At 43.9% G+C, this 20131-nt stretch overlaps 1 protein-coding gene across 1 annotated transcript; it reads right to left on the minus strand.

The window, feature by feature from the left end:
• Positions 1-427: 427 nt before the first annotated feature.
• Positions 428-2112, minus strand: LOC125448803 (transcription factor HES-4-B-like). Its single transcript, XM_048524347.1, has 3 exons — positions 1894-2112; positions 1613-1700; positions 428-1046 (listed from the first exon to the last, which is right to left on the minus strand). Exons 1-3 carry the CDS (start codon positions 1948-1950, stop codon positions 499-501), a joined length of 693 nt encoding a protein of 230 aa, XP_048380304.1. The 5' UTR covers positions 1951-2112; the 3' UTR covers positions 428-498.
• Positions 2113-20131: the final 18019 nt, after the last annotated feature.

Consider the following 20131-nt stretch of genomic DNA (forward strand, 5'->3'; position numbering starts at 1 on the left):
ACACGGAGCGACTCTGTGCCAAGAGGTGGTAATTGAAGTCTCACCTGCTCCAGAGCTGGTAGGTACAGCTATCAGGTAGGAGTTTAAAAGTGCAGACAGCAGTTCCATGGGTGGAGATAGTATCTCCGGCCAGTAACAGGTCAGTCAGGGCTCTCTGTAGATTTCCTGTGCGGGGCTGAACAGTGTGGGGGACGAAAGGGTGTGGATGGTGAAGTTCTGGGTCCTACAAGAGCACTTTATCATTCAGTTGTCTTAACTAAAACATCACGACGCAAATCAAGATCTTGTTAAAATCTTTAATCCAAAATATACACAAATAAAAAGCGAAACTTATGGAATAAACTAGAAATATTAAAGAAAACTTGAACTAATCAAAACTCTCATCGTAAAATAGTAGATAGGAATTTATTCGCATAAAACGCAGGATTTGGTGATTTACAAGAGGAAGGGAAATGGAACAATGTTAAAAGCAAAAGAAAAGGTCCTTCTCCCACCGACCTACGGCCACGGTCTCCAAACATTGTGTGAAACAGTCCCTCTGGAGGAATCCTGGTGGCCAGGGAGTGGCTTTGGAGACGCAATAACTTTCCTAGGGAACTCCGGAAACGGTGCAGAGCTGGAGTCATGAAGTTCATGATATTTCACTGTGAAGTCGGTCGGAACTGGCATCCGGTGCGAGGGCGGGGACCGAGCGGCGAGGAGATGCGATACGCTGTGCGCAGGAAGGCTACTGGCGACTGCGGGGATAACAGCCATCGGCCTCGCGGCTTTGGAGGCGGCGGGGCCGACATCCCAGGCCACGGAGTCGCGCTCTCCCGGTTGAAGAGTCTCCATAGTGGAGCTGGAGGGACTCGCACATTCCGACACTCGGCGGCTGCTGTTCTTCTCGGTTGCTCGGTCCAGGAAGACCGCTAGCCGCTCCATCAGACCGCTGCGGGACTGCGAGTTGAACCTGGCGCAGCTTCGGACGAAGCTATTCACCTGCAGGAGGCACTCCTTAAAGCCAGCCTCGTAGTTCTGCCGTGTGATTTCTGCTCCCTGATGTTCTGTTTAAACACAAGATTGGTCAATGATATACAGAGAGGCTTTACAGCAACACGCGATAGCACGTATACGGGGAGGTTCCCTAATAGTCCCCTTGTGGACTGTACTGAACGCGCGATTCAAATATTCACCTTGTACACTGGGAACTACAAGTTCATACATTTACATTGGCAGACGCCCCTTGTTAATATGGTTAACTGAAACACTAATCTGCAACCGATTCCTTCGATCTCCCAACAAATAGGATCTCAGTAAAGGATCAATTCCGAGGTCCAGGTGCAAGTCCCGAGCGTGAAACTGGTCTGTAGATTATGTGGTCTGGATTTTGCAGCTTTATTTGAGAACAGAAATTCGCGAAGTAAAGTCAGGAGGAATCACAACTGCTAGAGCAGCCGGTATCGATTACCAAACAGTAAGTATCAATGACCAATCTATGCACAGTCAGATATCGATTTTACTGAACGCAAACTGTGTTGAAAGTGAGGTCGGCGGATGGGACGGGACAGTAATGGCGCACATCAACTGGAATTTTAGACATAACAGGGAGGGCAGCAAGATATATACCCACCCGGTCCATTGGTAAGAGCCGCGTTTTTCAGATATTGCACCGTCATTTCTAAGATTTCTGCCTTCTCCATTTTACCGTTTCGGAAACTCTAAACAGAAAGAGATAGAGACAGGGGGGAGGAAAGAGAAACGAAACCTGGGTAAAAGTGGAAGGACATGCAAGAGATATCAACGTATCTTTGTTAGCAGCGCCACACCTCAAACTATTCCCGGGAAATCTCTCACGAGGCCGCGGATAGGTTCCTTCAATGTGGCCGTTTTGTGACAAAAAGGTTCCCTCACCTCGTTTTGGTAATGTTTCAAGAGGAAAGATTTCAGTTGATCCAAACTGCGGTTCATTCGATCGCGTCTCCGTTTTTCCACTAAAGGTTTAAGTAACTGTTGGTATAGAATGAAAATGGATTTCTTTTATATCGATGTGAGGACAGTTTACATCCAGTTTCACCACGCCAGCTGGGGAGCTGGGAGCTGTTGCTGAGCCCGGGTGTGTGGTTGATTTGGCGGAGGTACTTGCTCGAATCGAGGGAAACGTCCCGACTCCCTCGCAGTTCTCATTTGCAATAACTTAACTAACATCTCAGTATCAATGTCTAACTGTATCATTTTAAATGCAGCTTTTAATAGAACAGGCTCATAAACAGAAAATTTCGTATGGTCCTTGTCAAACCACTTTTACCTTTTTAACCTCTCTGATATCAGACGATTCTGCGGCCATCTTCATCATTGAGCTGGTCCACGCCTGGGTTAAAAGTGAAGAGAGCGCGAGGGTTGCTGTATTTATTGGGGAGGCTCTCAGACACGTGAGCTTGTGGGGACCGGTCGGGCTTCATTTGATGCCTGCCGCCTCCCCCCATCCTTCTTCCCGCGCCCCCTCCCCGCTATTCTCATCTCCATACATTTGCTTCCAGGGGGCTCCCGCAGAGCTGTGAAAGAAAAGATTCTAACACCGAATTGCAAACTGTAGCGTCACTAAATCTCTGTTCCACTCTCCAATCGAAATCTTTGAAACAAAAAGGATTGTGGATTGCAGAACACGTTATACAGTAACTACCAAACTCTACCCATGTTTAACGAAGAATGTTCCTTCTATTTAGAGTTTACGAGATTAAGATTTTAATTAATTCAATCCTTTAAAAAGTTTTTTTAAATTACAAAACAAACAGTTCCTCATTCCTCGGGTGGATCAAGAAACTACTGTAAACTTTTATAAATAGGCAACATGAACTCATTTATTTCACTGCACGTAGAATTGTTCAGGGATGGACACAAATGATTGGATTAATGTTACGATGATGAAAGGTTTGAAATGCAGCCTTGATCCACAGTAGACTTTACAGACCCAGGTGTCAGGGTGGGAATTACTTCAATCTCCACACTCCGCGCTGCACCTCACTTTCTCAGCTCCACTTCAATGCTGTGCGGGATATGTCGGCTGATCAAAGGCTCAAAGTTGAAAGCGAGTTTCGCACATGCTCTGTATATCTGTCTATCTATCTAACGATTTGGTTAAAGTGGCTCGCTAACATGCTGAGCAGAGGAGGGTGTGATGTGATTTTGGATCGATCTTTCCGTTTACAGATTTAACGAGGAAAGTTTGATCGATGATGAGCAGGTTGTTGTGCGTGAAATCTATATTTACCATTCTGATAACATTCTCAAAAGTGTAAGAACGTTCGGCCATGGATAAATATTAAGCCCCTGGAACTAGCCTCATGGCAATAATCGGTTCTTGGCTCCTGATCACGGAATCTTCGACAGTTGCGAAGCTGCAAGTCACAGGGAGGTGACAACTTGTACCTACCACACGCTCGTTTGATGCGACCGCCGTCTCTGGAATCAGAACAAAAGGCCGAGTGTTATGTCCCGTATCTCCTCTTCATTTGGCACTTTCTCTTCTCTGACCACATACTATTATTCTACCATCCAGAGGGTTATGCCGCACAGCCAGACCTAAAGTGCAAATCTTCTTCCCAATCAAACGTACTCTGCAGATTTCCTGCACAGAGTTACAGGACCGATACCCTGCGCTGTCAGAGCTTTATTACAGGTATCCTATACTGTCAGAGCAATATTACAGGTATTCTACACTGTCAGAGCTGTAGTACAGGTATTCCACAGTGTCAGAGTCACAGTCTGTTCAGAGAACTCCCAACAGGATCAACCCTGCACTGTCAGAGCTAGAGTACAGGTATCCGACGCCGTCAGAGTTACAGGGCAGATACCCTGCAATATCAGAGCTATAGTACAAGTATCTTACACATACAGAGCTATAGTACAGATATCCGGCAATGTCAGGGTTACAGTACAGATACCCTGCATAGCCAGAATTACAGTACAGGTATCCTGCACCGTCAGAGTCACACTACAGGTACCCTGTACTGTCAAAGTGACAGTACAGACATTCTGAACTGTCAGAGCTATTGTACAGCTATTGTACACATCCAGAGCTATGGTACAGATACCTTACACAGCCAGAGTTACAGTACAGGCATCCTGCACAGTCAGCATTACAGTACAGGCATCCTGCACTGTCAGTTACAATACAGATACCCTGCGCAGTCAGAGCTACAGTACAGGTATCCTGCATTGCCAGAGTTAGTTAACGGTACCCTGCACAGTCAGAGCTAAAGTACAGGTATCCTGCACAATCAGAGTTACGCTACAGGTATCCTTCACAGAATTACAGCACAAATATCCTGCTCAGTCATAGAAACAATACAGGTATGCTTCATAGCCAAAATTACAGTATACAAACACCACACTGTCAGAGTTAGAATACTTATATCATGAACAGCAAGAATTACACTACAGTACAGATTTAACATAGAACATAGAACATAGAACAGCACAGCACAGTACAAGACCTTCAGCCCACGATGTTGTGCTGAACTTGTATCCTAAACCTAAGGTCAATCTAACCTCCACCACTACCTTATATTATCATCTATATGCCTATCTATTAGCCACTTAAATGCCCCTAATGAGGCCAACCCGACTACCCTCTCTGGTAATGCATTCCATGCCCTGACCACTCTCTGAGTAAAGAACCTACCTCTGACGTCTCCCTGATACCTACCTCCACTCACTTTAAAACTATGTCCCCTCATAAAAGCAACTTCTACCCTAGGGAACAGTCTCTGGCTGTCTACTTTATTATACCTCTGATCATTTTTCACACCTCTATCAAGTCACCTCTAATCCTTCATCGTTCTAAAGAGAAAAGCCCTAGCTCTCTCAGCCTTTCCTCGTAAGACCTTCCCTCCATTCCAGGTGACATCCTGGTAAATCTCCTCTGCACCTTTTCCAACTCCTCCACATCTTTCCTGTAATGAGGTGACCAGAACTGGTGACAATACTCTAGATATGGCCGAACCAGGCTTTCTTATGCTATTAGAGTTACAGTACAGATACCCTGCACTGCCAGAGTACAGTACACACATCCTGCACTGTCAGAGTACAGAAAATATACAGTATACAGACAGAGCTATAGTGCAGAAATTCTGTGCAGCCAGAGCTACAATGTACATATAAATGGAGATTTACAGTACAGATCTGGATGTGAGTTTGCTCGCTGAGCTGGAAGGTTCGTTTTCAGACGTTTCGTCACCATTCTAGGTAATATAATCAGTGTGCCTCCGGTGAAGCGCTGGTGTTATGCCCCGCTTTCTATTTATCTGTTTAGGTTTCCTTGGGTTGGTGATGTCATTTCCTATGTTGGTGATGTCATTTCCTGTTCTTTTTCTCAGAGGGTGGTAGATGGGCTCCAAATCAATGTGTTTGTTGATGGAGTTCCAGTTGGAATGTCATGTTTCTAGGAATTCTCGTGCGTGTCTCTGTTTGGCTTGTCCTAGGATGGATGTGTTGTCCCAATCAAAGTTGCGTCCTTCCTCATCTGTATGTAAGGATATGAATGATAGTGGGTCATGTCTTTTTGTGGCTAGTTGATGTTCGTGTATCCTGGTGGCTAGCTTTCTGCCTGAGCTACAAATCTTCCCAAAACTCGCTAACAGTACAGATATGCTGCACTGTCAGACTTAATGTACAGATGTGCTGCACAGAGTTACAGTACACATATCCTGCACTATCAGAGTGACAGTATAGATGTGCTACACATTCAGTGTTACAGTACCGATATTCTCCAGAGCTACAGCTACAATGCAAATATCGTGCACAGTTAGATTGATGGTATGGATACACTGCAATGTCAGAAGTACAATGTAGATATCCCACAGAGCCAGTTGCAGTGCAGACACCTTGCACAGCTAGAGTAACTGTAGAGGTATCCTGCACTGCTAATGTTACCGTACAGAAATCCTGCACAGCCAGAATTGCAGTGAGATGTCCCACACAACCACACCTACAATGCAGGTTCCTGACCAACCAGGATGCCTATGCAGTTAATCTGGACAGCCAGACCACTGTACAGACAATCTGCACAGTCAGAATGCCTGTGCACTTAGCTCTCACAGCTAGAACTATGGTAAATAAACCTGCACAACCAGACTGACTTTACTGTTAAGCCATACAGCCAGATTGACTACAATTAACATGGGCTGTCATACCTATTATGCTGCCCTTGAGGCCATTTTAGAAAAGAAGAAGGTTGATCCTGTTGGGAGTGATAATGGGAACTGCAGATGCTGGAGAATCCAAGATAACAAAGTGTGAAGCTGGATGAACACAGCAGGCCAAGCAGCGTCTCAGGACCACAAAAGCTGACATTTCAGGCCTAGACCCTTCATGAGGGTCTAGGCCTGAAACGTCAGCTTTTGTGCTCCTGAGATGCTGCTTGGCCTGCTGTGTTCATCCAGCTTCACACTTTGTGATCCTGTTGGGAGTTCTCTGAATAGACTGTAAACCCCTTTGGCAGAATGCCCCATTGATGGAACTCCGACATAAGCACCGAAATGTTACTTGTTTAGTGGTGACGTATGCCCATCCCATTCAATCCTTTCTGTATGTCCATATTCCCACAGTGACTGAAGTCACCTTGAAGATCCCACCATATTGACCTATCCGCTCACCTGAGGTTCTCTTTCTCTAAGAGGAGAGCAGTCCATTGGTCCTTTGAGGCTATGGCAATTTTACAAGCCCAGAGTATCACTCGTCTGCATATCATCCATGAGGAGTCTGTGCTGAGGAGGAGACTATTGTGCACCTCCTCATGGGATGTACCTTTGCAATGAAGATCTAGAAAGATCGAGAAAGAGATGCTGTTTTTTTGCTGAGATTCGTTCCAAGTAGCTCCATGCCAAGGACTCTGAGCACTATGGGCTGCATTGGAGAACCATTAACCCGCTGAAAGACCATCTTTATTCTGCTTGAAATATTCCAGTGCATGAAGTTGTCTTTGACTGAGGATTGTCAATTAGCTCATTAAAATATTTTCCGTACAATATGCTCTACTGCGAGATGCCTTGATATATTTTGAACTGCTCATTTACACCATACATTCCTCATAATGCATACAGCACAAGTGGTAAGTTCCAAACCCCTTGGTGCACTATGACTGAAGGCCTTGGACTATAACCTGTGACAGTGCAAAAGTTCATGGAATCTTCATTGAAAGAACAGTGAAGCACTCGACAGTGTAATGTGCTACATTTACCCAAAATGCTCTTTCTGATATCATGTGAACAGCCAGGTGTGAATTACACTGTAACTAACCTTAACACATTTTACTTAGAAAGGACATTTTTTGAAGAATACACCTCAATGCCTGATTGGCCCCATGCCTGTTCCTGACTGTTTAACCCTCTATTACCAGAAAATTTGAGAACACAGTTAACTTAGTTGTGAGGCTTGACAGAGACACAGTGAACACTCTCACTACCTTACACTTTGCTGATTTGATACTCAACATTATAACAGCAGGATTGTAAAAATAAAAGAAGATTTAAACATGGAATTGCAAAAGTTATTGCTAACATGTCCGCAAAGTTAAACTTCAAAGTTTTACCAAGAATTAGTGAGAAAATGTGATTATTGGATGAAGGTTAATGGAAGTAAATCTACAAATCCTCAACACATGAACCATTTAGGTATGAAAATACAACTCAGCTATCTCTGCTCTGAAAGCAGTCATACTAGATTCAAAACAGTAACTCTTGTTTCTCCCTTCATAGATGCCACCAGAGCTGATGAATTTTTCCAGCATACTCTGTTTTAGTTTCAATTATATCTGCTTTGGATCAAAAATGATCACCAGTGATTTAATTCAGTTCTACAATTGTCGTAACTGATCCTTTGACCCCTGCACACCCTAAACAGGAGGTGAATGTCTCTATTGCCACCTCCTTTCCCTTTTGTAGTCCTTAGGAGAATGATCAATACCAAGGAGTTTAAGAATTAGGAACAGCAGAAGGAATATTTAAAGATAGCCAATGACCCCATGTTAGTGATCTCTGAGGAAGGGAATTCCACAGACTTATCATCTGAGAAAAGAAGTCTCCTCGCATCCTAATAAGAGGCCCCTTATGTTAAGGCTATGCTTCCCAGATCTCTCCCACAAGTAGAAACTTCCTCTTCAACAATCACCCTGTAAAGTTCTCTCAGAATGTTTCTGTTTGAACAAGATCATCTTTAATTGTTCTAATTGGCAATGGGTACAGGCCAAGGCTACCCAACCTTTCATCCCAAGATAAACCTCACCCCACCATCCTTAGGGGTCAATTGAGTGAGAATGCTTTCTGTATTTCTTCTAATGGAATTAAATACCTCTCTTAAATAATAACAATCTGTACACAATACTCCAGATGTGGTCTCACTAATTCCTGTAAAATGGTGGTAAAGCAGCCTCACTTTTATATTCCATTTCCCTTTCAATAAACTGCTGCACCTATATATAAGCTTGTTGTGATTAATGTTCCAGCACACTCAGTTTCCTTTGTATCTCAGAGTTCTGCATTCTTCCACCATTTAAATTGTTTTTCTCATCTTCCTGCCCAAGTAGACAGCTTCATATTTCTTCCCATCATACCCCATCTCCTTTAGCCTAATCACTCGACCTGTGTCTACTCCAATCTTTTCATCACCATCAAATTATTAACTGTATGTTGGGTTCTTTCAGCAAATGACTGGTACAGATTGTAAATCATCAAAGCAACCTGCACTGACCTCTGTGACACTCCACTCTCATAACTGATTAACATGAACATGGACTTATTGAGAGATGGTAGGAACTGCAGATGCTGGAGAACCCGAGATAACAATGTGTAGAGCTGGATGAACACAGCAGGCCAAGCAGCATCAGAGGAGAACAAAAGCTGATGTTTCTGGCCTAAACCCTTCTTCTGAAGAAGGGTCTAGGCCCAAAACATCAGCTTTCCTGCTCGTATGATGCTGCTTCGCCTGCTGTGTTCATTCAGCTTTACACTTTGTTATCTCTTAATGGGCATATCTATCTATCTCTCTATCTGTCTATCTATCTATCCATCTGTCTGTCTTTCTATCTATCTATCTATCCATCTACCTAGCTAGCTATCTATCTACTTACCTACATATCAATCAACCACTATGTCTACTTACATACCCATCTACCTATCTCTCTGATTCTTTCCCACTTGGGCAGGTTTGTCAGTCAGTTCCAAGCTCATGCTGATGATAATAGTGATCCTGAGTATGAACTTGGTGCAGCCTCCAGGCTCCACACACCCTCATGACCAATACCACTTTGATTCCAAACCTACCGACTATGTCCAATTATGTCCTCTGTCTGTTTTAGTATCAGCTTTAATTTAATTTATTAATTAAAAAATTGTGACATTCTGTCCACATGAACCAATTGCCTCCCTTGTAATAAGCTTTAATTCTGAATATGAAAGTAGAGAGACATGTGAGGGTTGAGGTTTGATCGGGTTCCTTACGATTTACAAACACACAGCAGCAACTAGGTTTGGCCCTGGCAGCAAAGTCTTTGCAATTGCGATGAGAGAAGATGTTAAATTCAGAAACATTCTCAGGGTTGTACATGGAGAATTTCACTTATTTCACAGAATCAATGGGAACATTTTAACCACAGCTATCATCAATAACGAGCTGTTACGTTTCTTAGTAAAGAATGGTGCTTAAAACAGTTTAAATGGTCATTTCTGCTAATCCTCTGTCCGCTCTCGAACAGATGGCTCCCTAAAATTTGTTAAAGTTTTCAGCAGATACAGCATTGTGTTTGCTTAGGAGGTCAGTGAGGCGGATCCATCTCTCTGAAAACCCAATCAGGGATTGAAAGAACATTGAGGCAAAGGATTAAATCTCTCTCTGACTGCAGCTCAATGCCCTTTCCTTTAGGAAAGGCTCAACAGCACAAAATCCACACAAAACAGAGCAGGTTTTTTTTATTGAAAAGACAGCTCTCTGAAAAGGGCATTTAAATCAAGAGTCTGTCTTGACAGTGATTGTGAGAGGTGACTATGAAAGAAGTGTTATCCTGAAACACCTCACAAATTTTGGGTTTCTTCATCAACTTTACTCCATTCTCTCGACTGCAGGCAACCTGCTGGAAAGAAGGAAATAGCAAAACTAGGAGCAGGAGGAGGCCATTCAGCAGGTTTATGACTGATTTTTTAGCACAAATTCAGATTTTGCTCTCTCCCCATACCCCTTGACACCTATAAAATCTAATAATGTAACTATCGTCTTCTTGACTATATTCAGTGAGTGGTCTCTACACCTCCTCCGGTAGTAAATTCCATAAGTTCACTACACTTTGAGTGAAGAGATCTTTCCATATCTCAGTCCTAAATTGTCCACCCTGTATCCTGAGATTGTGTCTTCTGGCTCTGGACTCCCCAACATGGGAAGCATCCTCGTTGCATCAGTCTGTCCAGCCTTGTGGTTTTTATGTGTTTTAATCGGATCCTCTCTCATCCCTCTAAAATCTGGTGAATACAGGCCCAGCAGAACCAATCTCTCCTAATAGGACAGACCCGCCATCCCCAGTATCAGTTTAATGAAACTCCTGTGCACTCTCTTGAAGGCAAGTATATCCTTTCTTAGGTAGGGAGACCAAAACTATACTCAGTATTCCAGGTGTGGTCTCAGCAAGGCCCTGTATAATTGTAGCAAGATAATCCCTACTTCTGAATTCAAGCTGCTAGTTTCACTAATAATAGATAATCCTTAGTTAAAGTCGGGCTGAATGCTTGCTCAAGAATTTGTGGTTGTCCCTTCTGCTGTGAACAGATTGCATCAGGCCATTCAGATACACAGTCCTAAGAATAAAAGAAACTGGAGCAGGAGTAGGCCATTCGGCCCCTTGAACATTCAGTAGGATCATGGCTGATCTGATTGTGTCCTTCCCATTATTCTTCATTCCATTGTCCATCAAAACTTTGCCTAATTCAACTTCTTATGTCAAAGGGGTAATGAATTATTTACAGAGGGCTATCAATGCTGGATCATTCAAGTCTGAAATAGACAGATTTTTAATCAGTCAGGAAATCAGGAGATAATAGGAAAAGAAAGGTAAGTGAAGTTGAAAATGATCAGGTCAGCCATGATCTTATTGAATGATGGAGCAGACTTGATGGGCCAAATATTCAAATAGCCTACTTCTCCTCCAACATCTTGTGCAATATATTTCAGAAGATCAGCCTCCACTGCTCTCTGGGTAAGAGAATTTCACATACTCTGGAATCTCTGAAGGAAGAAATTTCTCTTGATTTGCATTTTAATTGCTAATTTTGAGTTGTGTTCCTACATCAGGAAAATTCCTCTCAGCATCTATTTTACCAAGCCCTCCTCAGAATCTTGTATATTTCGATAAAATCCCCTCATTCTTTTAAATTCCAATTGATTCTGGCCTGACCTGCTTAAAGACTCTTCTGAGACAATTCCTTGATCCCAAGAATTCAACTGAGTGAACCTTCTCTGAACTACATCGGACAAAAGTAACTCCCTCCTGAAGGAAGGAGACCAAAACTGCAAACAATACTGCAGGAGTGATTTCACCAACACGCGATGTATTTAGTGTAAAAAAATTGGTACTTTTTTCATTTCTCCCCCTTTGCAATGAGGGCCAACATTTCATATGCCATCCTAATTATTTGTGTCTGCATGCTAATAGTTTGTGGCTCATGTTCAAAGACACTCAGATCCCTCTGGAATACCCACACTTCATTTAAAAAAAGTCATAGTGTTTTAGAGCTGTGAAACATGGAAATAGGCCCTTTGCTCAAACTCATCCTTGTTGACCAGATATCCTTAATTGTATCTAGACTGATTTGCCAGCATTTGTCCCATATCCCTCTAAACCCTTCCTATCCATGTCCCCATCCAGATGCCTTTTAAATGCTGTAACTGTACCAGCCCCCACCACTTCCTCTGGCAGCTCATTCCATACACGCACCACCCTCTGTGTGAAAAAGTTACCCCTCAGGTCCCTTTAAAATCTTTCCCCCCTCACCTTAAACCTATGCCCCTCTGGTTTTGGATTCCACCCGGACCCTGGGGAAAAGACTTTGTCTATTTACCCTATCCATGCCCTTCTGATTTTATAAACCCCTGTAAGGTCACCCCTCAGCCTCCGACACTCCAGGAAAAATAGCCCCAGCCTATTGAGCCTCTCCCTGTAGCTCAAACATACTGATTTTCTATTCTTCCTCCCCATCAGACACTTTTGTTAAATTTCCACCAATTCGAATAGCTAAAAGTCTGTTATCATTTACTACAGCAGGGAGTCTATGATCAGGAAAGTGTCAGGTGTAACTAGTGATGCATCAAAGAGGGTTTGATACACCATTGAGGTGGCAGTGAAGGATGAGGAGAGGACAGTCCATTGGATCATTCTTCCTTCATCAAAAAGATCCTGTTTGAGATGCGCAGGTTCAAAGCTAACTGTGAATGTAGTCAGTGTGCACCAGGAATGAATTTAGATTCAATCAGTGTGCACTTGGAATGTATCAGGATTGAGTCAGCCTGCACCAAGAGTTCTGATGAAGGGTTTTGGTCCGAAATGTTGACTTTCCTGCTCTTCTAATGCTGTCTGAGCTGCTGTGTTTTTCCAGCCTTACACCTACAGACACTGCACCAGGGTAAATAAAACGGGCAATTTTTGGAGACTATTAAATGACCAAGTATTACATCTTTTAAACAATGGGTGTAAATTATACATAATGACTGCACTGACACTCTGGCAACAACTTTTCTCTGTGGTTATGGAACTTTTACCTCATCAAATAATCAGTCATTTCTCGTTTTAAAGGCAGACTTTTGACGAGTAGATGCCAACTGCTAAACTATCTTCATACGTACAACAAATCTTTTACTTCAATTCACGGTTCCGTTTTGGACAATCACGTTAAACAGTTTTTTGGGTTTCACTCCTTCAAACAATGACCATACTCTACCCAGACCTAAAGGAATGGGAGGTGATGACATAATGCTATTGGCGCATGGTTACTAACCCAGTAACCCAGGTAATGTTCCAGGCACCCATGTTCAAACCTTACCGTAGATGGTCAAGCTTTTAAAACTCTGGGATTAAGAGTCTAATAATAACCGTGAAACTGCCGTTGAATGCCAGAAAAAAATATCTATCTAGTTAATTAATGCCTTTAGGGAAAGAAATCGGCCATCGTTAATCCTTTCTCAGAAGTAAACGTCAAACGTAAACTCTAATGATTCTGCCAGACCTGCTGAGTTTTCTTCCCCCAACAATTGCTGTTTTTGTGTCCGAGCAGTCCTGATGCTATTCTGTATCGGTTCTCAGTTCTGGTTAAACTGACCTTGCCCTTGATCCCCTAACTCTTAAACTGCACCCAATGTATACACTCATTCCGATGATCGGCTTCCCGCTTCATCCCTGGGCTCATTTTACTGCGACACACTCCCGATTAAAGTGAGAACCGAGGGACACGAGTCGTTAGTGACTTGCGATTTACTCCCACTCCTTTGATCTTCCGTTTGTTTGATGTGCCCTTTCCATGTCGCACTTTTGCGCCATGCTTTTCATCTCGGCTCAAACTAACTTCACAAGATTGTAGCGAGGTGTTAGCTCGTGTTTTCTTTTAAGCAAGTTTTCACGAGCTTCCAGCTTTTTTCAGAGTCAGAAATTCGCTTCTGCCTGGTTTGAAATAGCTCCGGAGCATTGCTTTCTCACCTCTGAATTCTACGCGATTCCTACAATCAGAAAAGTATGCTGTTGAGTCAGAATATACCATCCGTGGGGGTGGGGGTAAGAGGAGGAATGGAATCTCATAGAAATCTATAAAAATAAAAAATATATCAGGAGTACACAGCGTAAACACAGAAAGGGGGAAAGGTGAGCGTAATAGCCTTCACTTAGGAGAAGGTGCTGGGGAAGCTGAGGGATCTGAGGGTGAATAAATGAACCTGGAGTGGATAGACTGAAGGAGATAGCTGAGTAGATTGTGCAGGCATTGATGGCGATCTTCCAGGCTTCACTGGAGTCAGAGAGGGTCCCAGAAAATAGCCAACGTTACACCTCTGTTTAAGAGGGAAGGAGGCACAGACAGAAAATTATAGGCACAAAAACAGAAGTGCTGGAAAAGCTCAGCAGGTCTGACAGCGTCTCTGAAGAACCTCGGTTGTTGGTAAGATTTTGGAGTTCGTTATTAAGGATGAGATTATGGAGCACCTGGAAGTGCATAGTAAAGTAGCACAGTATCAGCATGGCTTCATCAAAGGGAGGTCATGTCTGACAAATCTGTTAGAATTCTTTGAGGGGATAATGAGCAAATTAGACAGAATTGAGTCTGTGGATATGATCAATTTGGATTTCCAAAAAGCCTTTTGACAAGATGCTATACAGGAGGCTGCAAAGTAAAAGAGGAATCGATGATGTTCAGGGCAAGGTGCTGGCGTGGAGAGAGGATTGGTTGACTGTCAGAATGCAGAGGATGGGGATAAAGGAGTCTTTTCCAAGATGTCTGCTGCGGACCCGTAGAGATCTTCACGTGTCATTGTTGGGACCACAACTATTCACTTTCTGCATTAATTAACTGTTTGAAGAAACTGAGGGAATTTTGCTAATTTGCAGATAACACAAAGATAGGTGGAGGGTAGGTAATGTTCAGGAAGTAGGAGGCTCCAGATGGACTTGGGCAGGTTGGGACAGTGGGCAAAGAAGTGACAGATGTGGGGATACAATGTGGGAAAATGTGAAGTTATGCACTTTAGTGGGAAGGATACAGGCATAGTCTGTTTTCTAAACAGGGAAAGGATTGAAAAGTCTGAAGCATAAATGGACCATCGTAAGGTAAACATGCTGGTTCAGTTGGCAGTTAGGAAGGCAAATGCAATGTTAAAATTTACCTTGAGAGGACTAGACTACAAAAGCAGGGATGGATTTCTAGGGCTATATAAGGCTCTGTTCAGTCCACATTTGGAATATGAGGAGCAGATTTGGGACCTGTATCTAAGAAAGGGTGCTATGGTCATGGAAGGGGTCTGGAGGAGGTTTGCAAGAATGATCTCAGGAGGGTTTCTCAAATAAGGAGTGGTTGAGGACTGTAGGCCTGCACCTGAATGTGTTTAGGAGGGTGGGGGTTGGTGGTGGTCGTGGTAATGGGATGATCTCATTGAAACTTACAGACTACGAAAAAGGCATGGATAGAGCGGACATGGAGAAGATGTTCCCACAAGTAAGAGAGACTAGGACCCGAGGGCACAGCTGCAGAATGAAGGGATGATCCTTTAGAACTGAAATGAAGAGGAATTCCTTCTGCCAGACGGTGGTGAATCTGTGGAACTCATTGCTGCAGAAGGCTGTGGAGGTGAAGTTATTGAGTGTTTTCAAGAACGAAGTGATAGGTTCTTGATTTGTAAAGGGATCAAGGGTTACAAAGGGCTGGAGAATGGGATTGAGAAACGCATTAGCCATGATCAAATGGTGGAGTGGACTCAATGGGCTGAATAGCCTACTTGGCTCATAGTTTCATTGTTACTTTGGTTTGATGCATCAAAAGTCCCGAGTTCAGTGCCGGAATTTGCCTCCATTGAGATAGCTAATGTTCACCCTGTACGTTTTGGCACATGTTAAACAACTATTGTGCATTTAAACATATAGTTATGACCAATCAGAACTCCGTTTACTGAGTCAGTTAAATGACTGATACATTCAAAAAAGAACAAGCAGATAAAAGCCTGGTTCAGCCATCAAACCAAGCACTTTTGTTTGAAAGAAAGGATCTCTTTGTGGTGGTACTTGCCTGAAATAATTGATGAGTCTGTGGTATTTTTCTCTAGTTCATCAGATTGATTTGTGGGGACATAAGCATCCGGGGCGCAATGGGAAAGGTGAACATTTTGATTGAGCGAGTTGGAAGAAACGATATGGGTGGATTGTTAATCATGCCAACACTAGCATTGACCCGGTGAGCTGAATGCCCTGTTTCAGCACTGTAAACACTGCCCTGTCGTGGTTAATTTTATGGGCAATGCACAATGGTTTCTTGCTGAACCAGCTATCGGGTTACGTTTTGTCCTCAGAAATAACTGCCTGCCTGAATTTGGTACAGCGCCTGAGAGACTAATCCTCGCGGCACAGGTATTGACATAGCAACTAGAGCCTAGCCAATATTTCAACTAAGTTTAATATCAAATCATTGTTGCATTCTATTTTTAGATTTGTAAATCCAAAACGATAAATCCGAAACAATGCAATAAATGCTGGCCTAGTCAGCGACGCCCTCGTCTAGTGAACGAATGAAAGCAAAACTCTGCGCGTTTATCCTTCAATCATATGACGTGGGCACCATTCCGTCGGCCAGCATTCCTAGTTGTCCTTGAGAGATTATGGTGAGCTATCTTACTCAACCGCTGCTGTCTGTGTGGTGCTGGGACGCCCACAAGGCCGTTGGGAAGGGAATTCTACGATTTTGACACTAAAAGAACGGTGATAGATTTCCAAGTCAGGATGGGAGCGGCCTGGAGGGGAACTTGTACGTGGTGGTAGTCCTATGTATCTGCTGCCCGTGCACTAGAGTTAATTACTGCAAATTAAAGGCTACATAAAGTGCAATAGAAAGTTTCCTTATTCAGTATCTATCACTTTGAGATGCTTCAATACAGTATCAATGTTATAACCTTCTGTCTGATGAACAGATTCTCCCAGTTCAGGGACAAATTGCTGTTTGCTTCAGCGTTCCCCTTCAACGTATCTCTTGAACACACGCGAGCGGCGGCACTAACCATGTTAACGTTGACTGGGTGCTATTAAGTCTCTAGAGGCAAAGAGCGGTGTGTGGGAACATTTCTGCGACACGTTGTCACGTCTGTTAAACACTGTCGCCTTTTAAACAATGAAAGAGCCATTAACACATGCTTGGAAAGGAGAATAAACCATGCGTTCCGTGTTACAAATATTGCCGATGCTTCCCGTGGGAAAGGGCGGCCTTTCTTTCAGGTCTCGCTCACTCAGCATTTTGTTGGGAACCGTCCTGAGAACGGTTTAAGCAAGAGGTTGGTAATTTCACACCGTGCCTCGAATTAGAGCCAAAGCTAACTGCCGCCAACGCTAGTCGGGTAGTTGAACATCTTTTCACGTTGTTAAATCACTTTAACATTTACATGAATATCAATGGGGCAACATCTTGCGCTTATGTTGTGGATCGAAAGTAGTAACAAAAGCTCCGATACTCCCCAAAGAGCGATTGTGAAATAAAAATTGAGACGAAAAGTTGAGGTGAAAGAGATAGATTTTAACTAAAAAGAAGACGAAAACAAGGAAGGGTACAGGAGGGATTCAGGGAAAGAAATCTGTGTAGTTACAGGCCTGGATATTAGACAGCCGGAATAGGAAGGTGAGATAACCAGGTGTAGAGCTGGATGAACTCAGCAGCCCAGCAGCATCATAGGAGCAGGAAAGCTAATGTTTCGGATGCTGCTTGGGTGTTGAGTTCATCCGCACACCTTGTTATCTCAGATTCTCCAGCATCTGCAGTTCCTACTATTTCTGAAACAACACTCCCCCTCCCATTCTCTTGATGACATGTCCATCATGGGCCTCCTGCACTGCCACAATGATGCCACCCGAAGGTTGCAGGAACAGCAACTCATATTCCGCCTGGGAACCCTGCAGCCATATGGTATCAATATGGACTTCACCAGTTTCAAAATCTCCCCTTCCCCTACTGCATCCCTAAACCAGCCCAGTTCATCCCCTCCCCCCACTGCACCACACAACCAGCCCAGCTCTTCCCCCCCACCCACTGCATCCCAAAACCAGTCCAACCTGTCTCTGCCTCCCTAACCGGTTCTTCCTCTCACCCATCCCTTCCTCCCACCCCAAGCCGCACCCCCAGCTACCTACTAACCTCATCCCACCTCCTTGACCTGTCCGTCTTCCCTGGACTGACCTATCCCCTCCCTACCTCCCCACCTACACCCTCTCCACCTATCTTCTTTACTCTCCATCTTCGGTCCGCCTCCCCCTCTCTCCCTATTTATTCCAGTTCCCTCCCCCCATCCCCCTCTCTGATGAAGGGTCTAGGCCCGAAACGTCAGCTTTTGTGCTCCTGAGATGCTGCTTGGCCTGCTGTGTTCATCCAGCCTCACATTTTATTATTACGGGTAGGAAGGTGTTGGCCAGCTGTAGTCGGGTCATGTAGGTTTAAGCATGAGTCAAAAACAAGCACCCAACTATTCTAAGATAACAAAGTGTGGAGCTGGATGAACACAGCAGGCCAAGCAGCATTTCAGGAGCACAAAGGCTGACGTTTCGGGCCTAGACCCTTCATCAGACAGGTTAGGGTCCTCTCCGATGAAGGGTCTAGGCCCGAAACGTCAGCTTTTGTGCTCCCGAGATGCTGCTTGGCCTGCTGTGTTCATCCAGCTCCACACTTTGTTATCTTGGATTCTCCAACATCTACAGTTCTCATTATCACCCAACTGTTCTAATCTTGCTAGACAGGGTGGTTTAAAAAAATCGTCTCGCACGTGTGCCTTCCTTGCTCAGTCCTTTGAGTATAGGAGTTAGGACGTCATGTTGAGGCTGTGCAGGACATTGATGAGGCCTTTTGTGGAACACTGTGTGCAGTCTGGTCGTCCAGTGAGAGGAAGGGCAGTGTTAGACTGGGGAGAGTTCAGACTAGATTTATCAGAATGCTGCTGGGTGTGGAAGGTTTGATCCACAAGGAGAGGCTGGACAGGCTGGTACATTTTTCACTGGAGCAGAAGAGGTTGAAAGGTGACCTTATAGAGGTTTATAAGATCATGATGGGTATAGGTAGGGTTAATGGCATGTGTATTTTCACTAGGATGTGGGATTTCAAGACTAGGGGCACTTTCTGAAGGTGAGAGGAGAGAGATTTCAAAAAAAGACATAATGGGATAACAAGGTGTAGAGCTGGATGAACACAGCGGGCCAAGCAACATCAGAGGAGCAGGAAAGCTGACGTTTGGGGCCTAGACCCTTCTTCAGAAATGCTACCATCTCTGCTGATATCCAGCTGTCACCGGACCTGAACCGTTAAATTTGTCCCTTCTGATTTACGCTGAGGGGAGTTTGCCTGTGGAATGAACTTCCTGCGAAAGTGGTTGGTGTGGTCACAATTACAACGTTTGAAAGACATTTCGATAAGTATATGAATACGAAAGGATTGGATTCCCACCATCCTCCGGGTGAAAAGAAATATTGCGTCAAATCCCCTCTTAAAACTCCTGCCCTTCCCCTTGAAATTATGCTCCCTTTTCATTGACTAAGGGGAACAGCCGCTTCTTAACCCTCCTGCCCATATCCCTTCAGAATCTGAAACACCTCAATCCCTTCAGTCACTCCGAGTGAAGTTTAACATCTGCAGTTTCGCACGTGCCCCGTCAAGGTGATGAGAAACATATTTCCCTGTTTTCCTCGGATTGATCCACCTGGATAGGCAAACTGACAGACGTATCGTTGCCAGGGATGAATACACATCGCAGCACACTTGGCTGACTTTCGCTAGGAATTCGACACATTCATCCCCTGTATGTTAAATTCATGTTTTATACTATGTTCGCAGAAAACGAACGGAACCGAACCAATAACGCCGCTGGATAATATGTAGAAAGAAATTTAAATATAAAAACCAAATATAACGGAGTATTTTACGAAGCAGAATAGTGGATTTTCTCTATTTATGAAATATTCCAAGTTTGTTGTTCGCCTTTTCCTTCTTTTAGTTTCTCCCGTTTCCCTATACAAAACATCTGTGGATCAGGTGGATATACTCGGGACAATATCAACCTCCACGACATTGTCCAATGATAGACTTCTCAAAGGTCCCTCCCTAACAACACTGGAGGTCAACCCACAACACATGGACTGCAGCGGTTCAAGAAGGCAACTCGCCACCACCTTTTCACGGGGCAACTAGGGATGAGCAATAAATGCTGATTCAGAACGTAACAACTCACATCCCGTGAATGATTAAGAAAACTCGCTCCTTATCACTGTAGGTTGCCATTCCTGGCGTCAACCTGGCGAATTGTTGCTTTAAGATGTGTTCTGTAGCGCAGAGCCCCAAACTGCAAACTTACATCTTATGGCCGTCCCCTGCTTATAAATGCATCATTGTTTTCTTTT

This window comes from Stegostoma tigrinum, chromosome 45, assembly GCF_030684315.1.
Source record: "Stegostoma tigrinum isolate sSteTig4 chromosome 45, sSteTig4.hap1, whole genome shotgun sequence".
NCBI classification, from domain to species: Eukaryota; Metazoa; Chordata; class Chondrichthyes; order Orectolobiformes; family Stegostomatidae; genus Stegostoma; species Stegostoma tigrinum.

What these genes read in the sequence shown, in the direction of transcription:
- LOC125448803 (XM_048524347.1), bottom strand. Translation starts at nt 1,950, where the DNA reads ATGAACCGCAGTTTGGATCAACTGAAATCTTTCCTCTTGAAACATTAC. An exon ending in TGAAACATTACCAAAACGAG is followed by an intron (nt 1,701 to 1,893) that starts GTGAGGGAACCT and finishes CTTTCTGTTTAG; the next exon opens with AGTTTCCGAAACGGTAAAAT. An exon ending in GGCTCTTACCAATGGACCGG is followed by an intron (nt 1,047 to 1,612) that starts GTGGGTATATAT and finishes GTGTTTAAACAG; the next exon opens with AACATCAGGGAGCAGAAATC.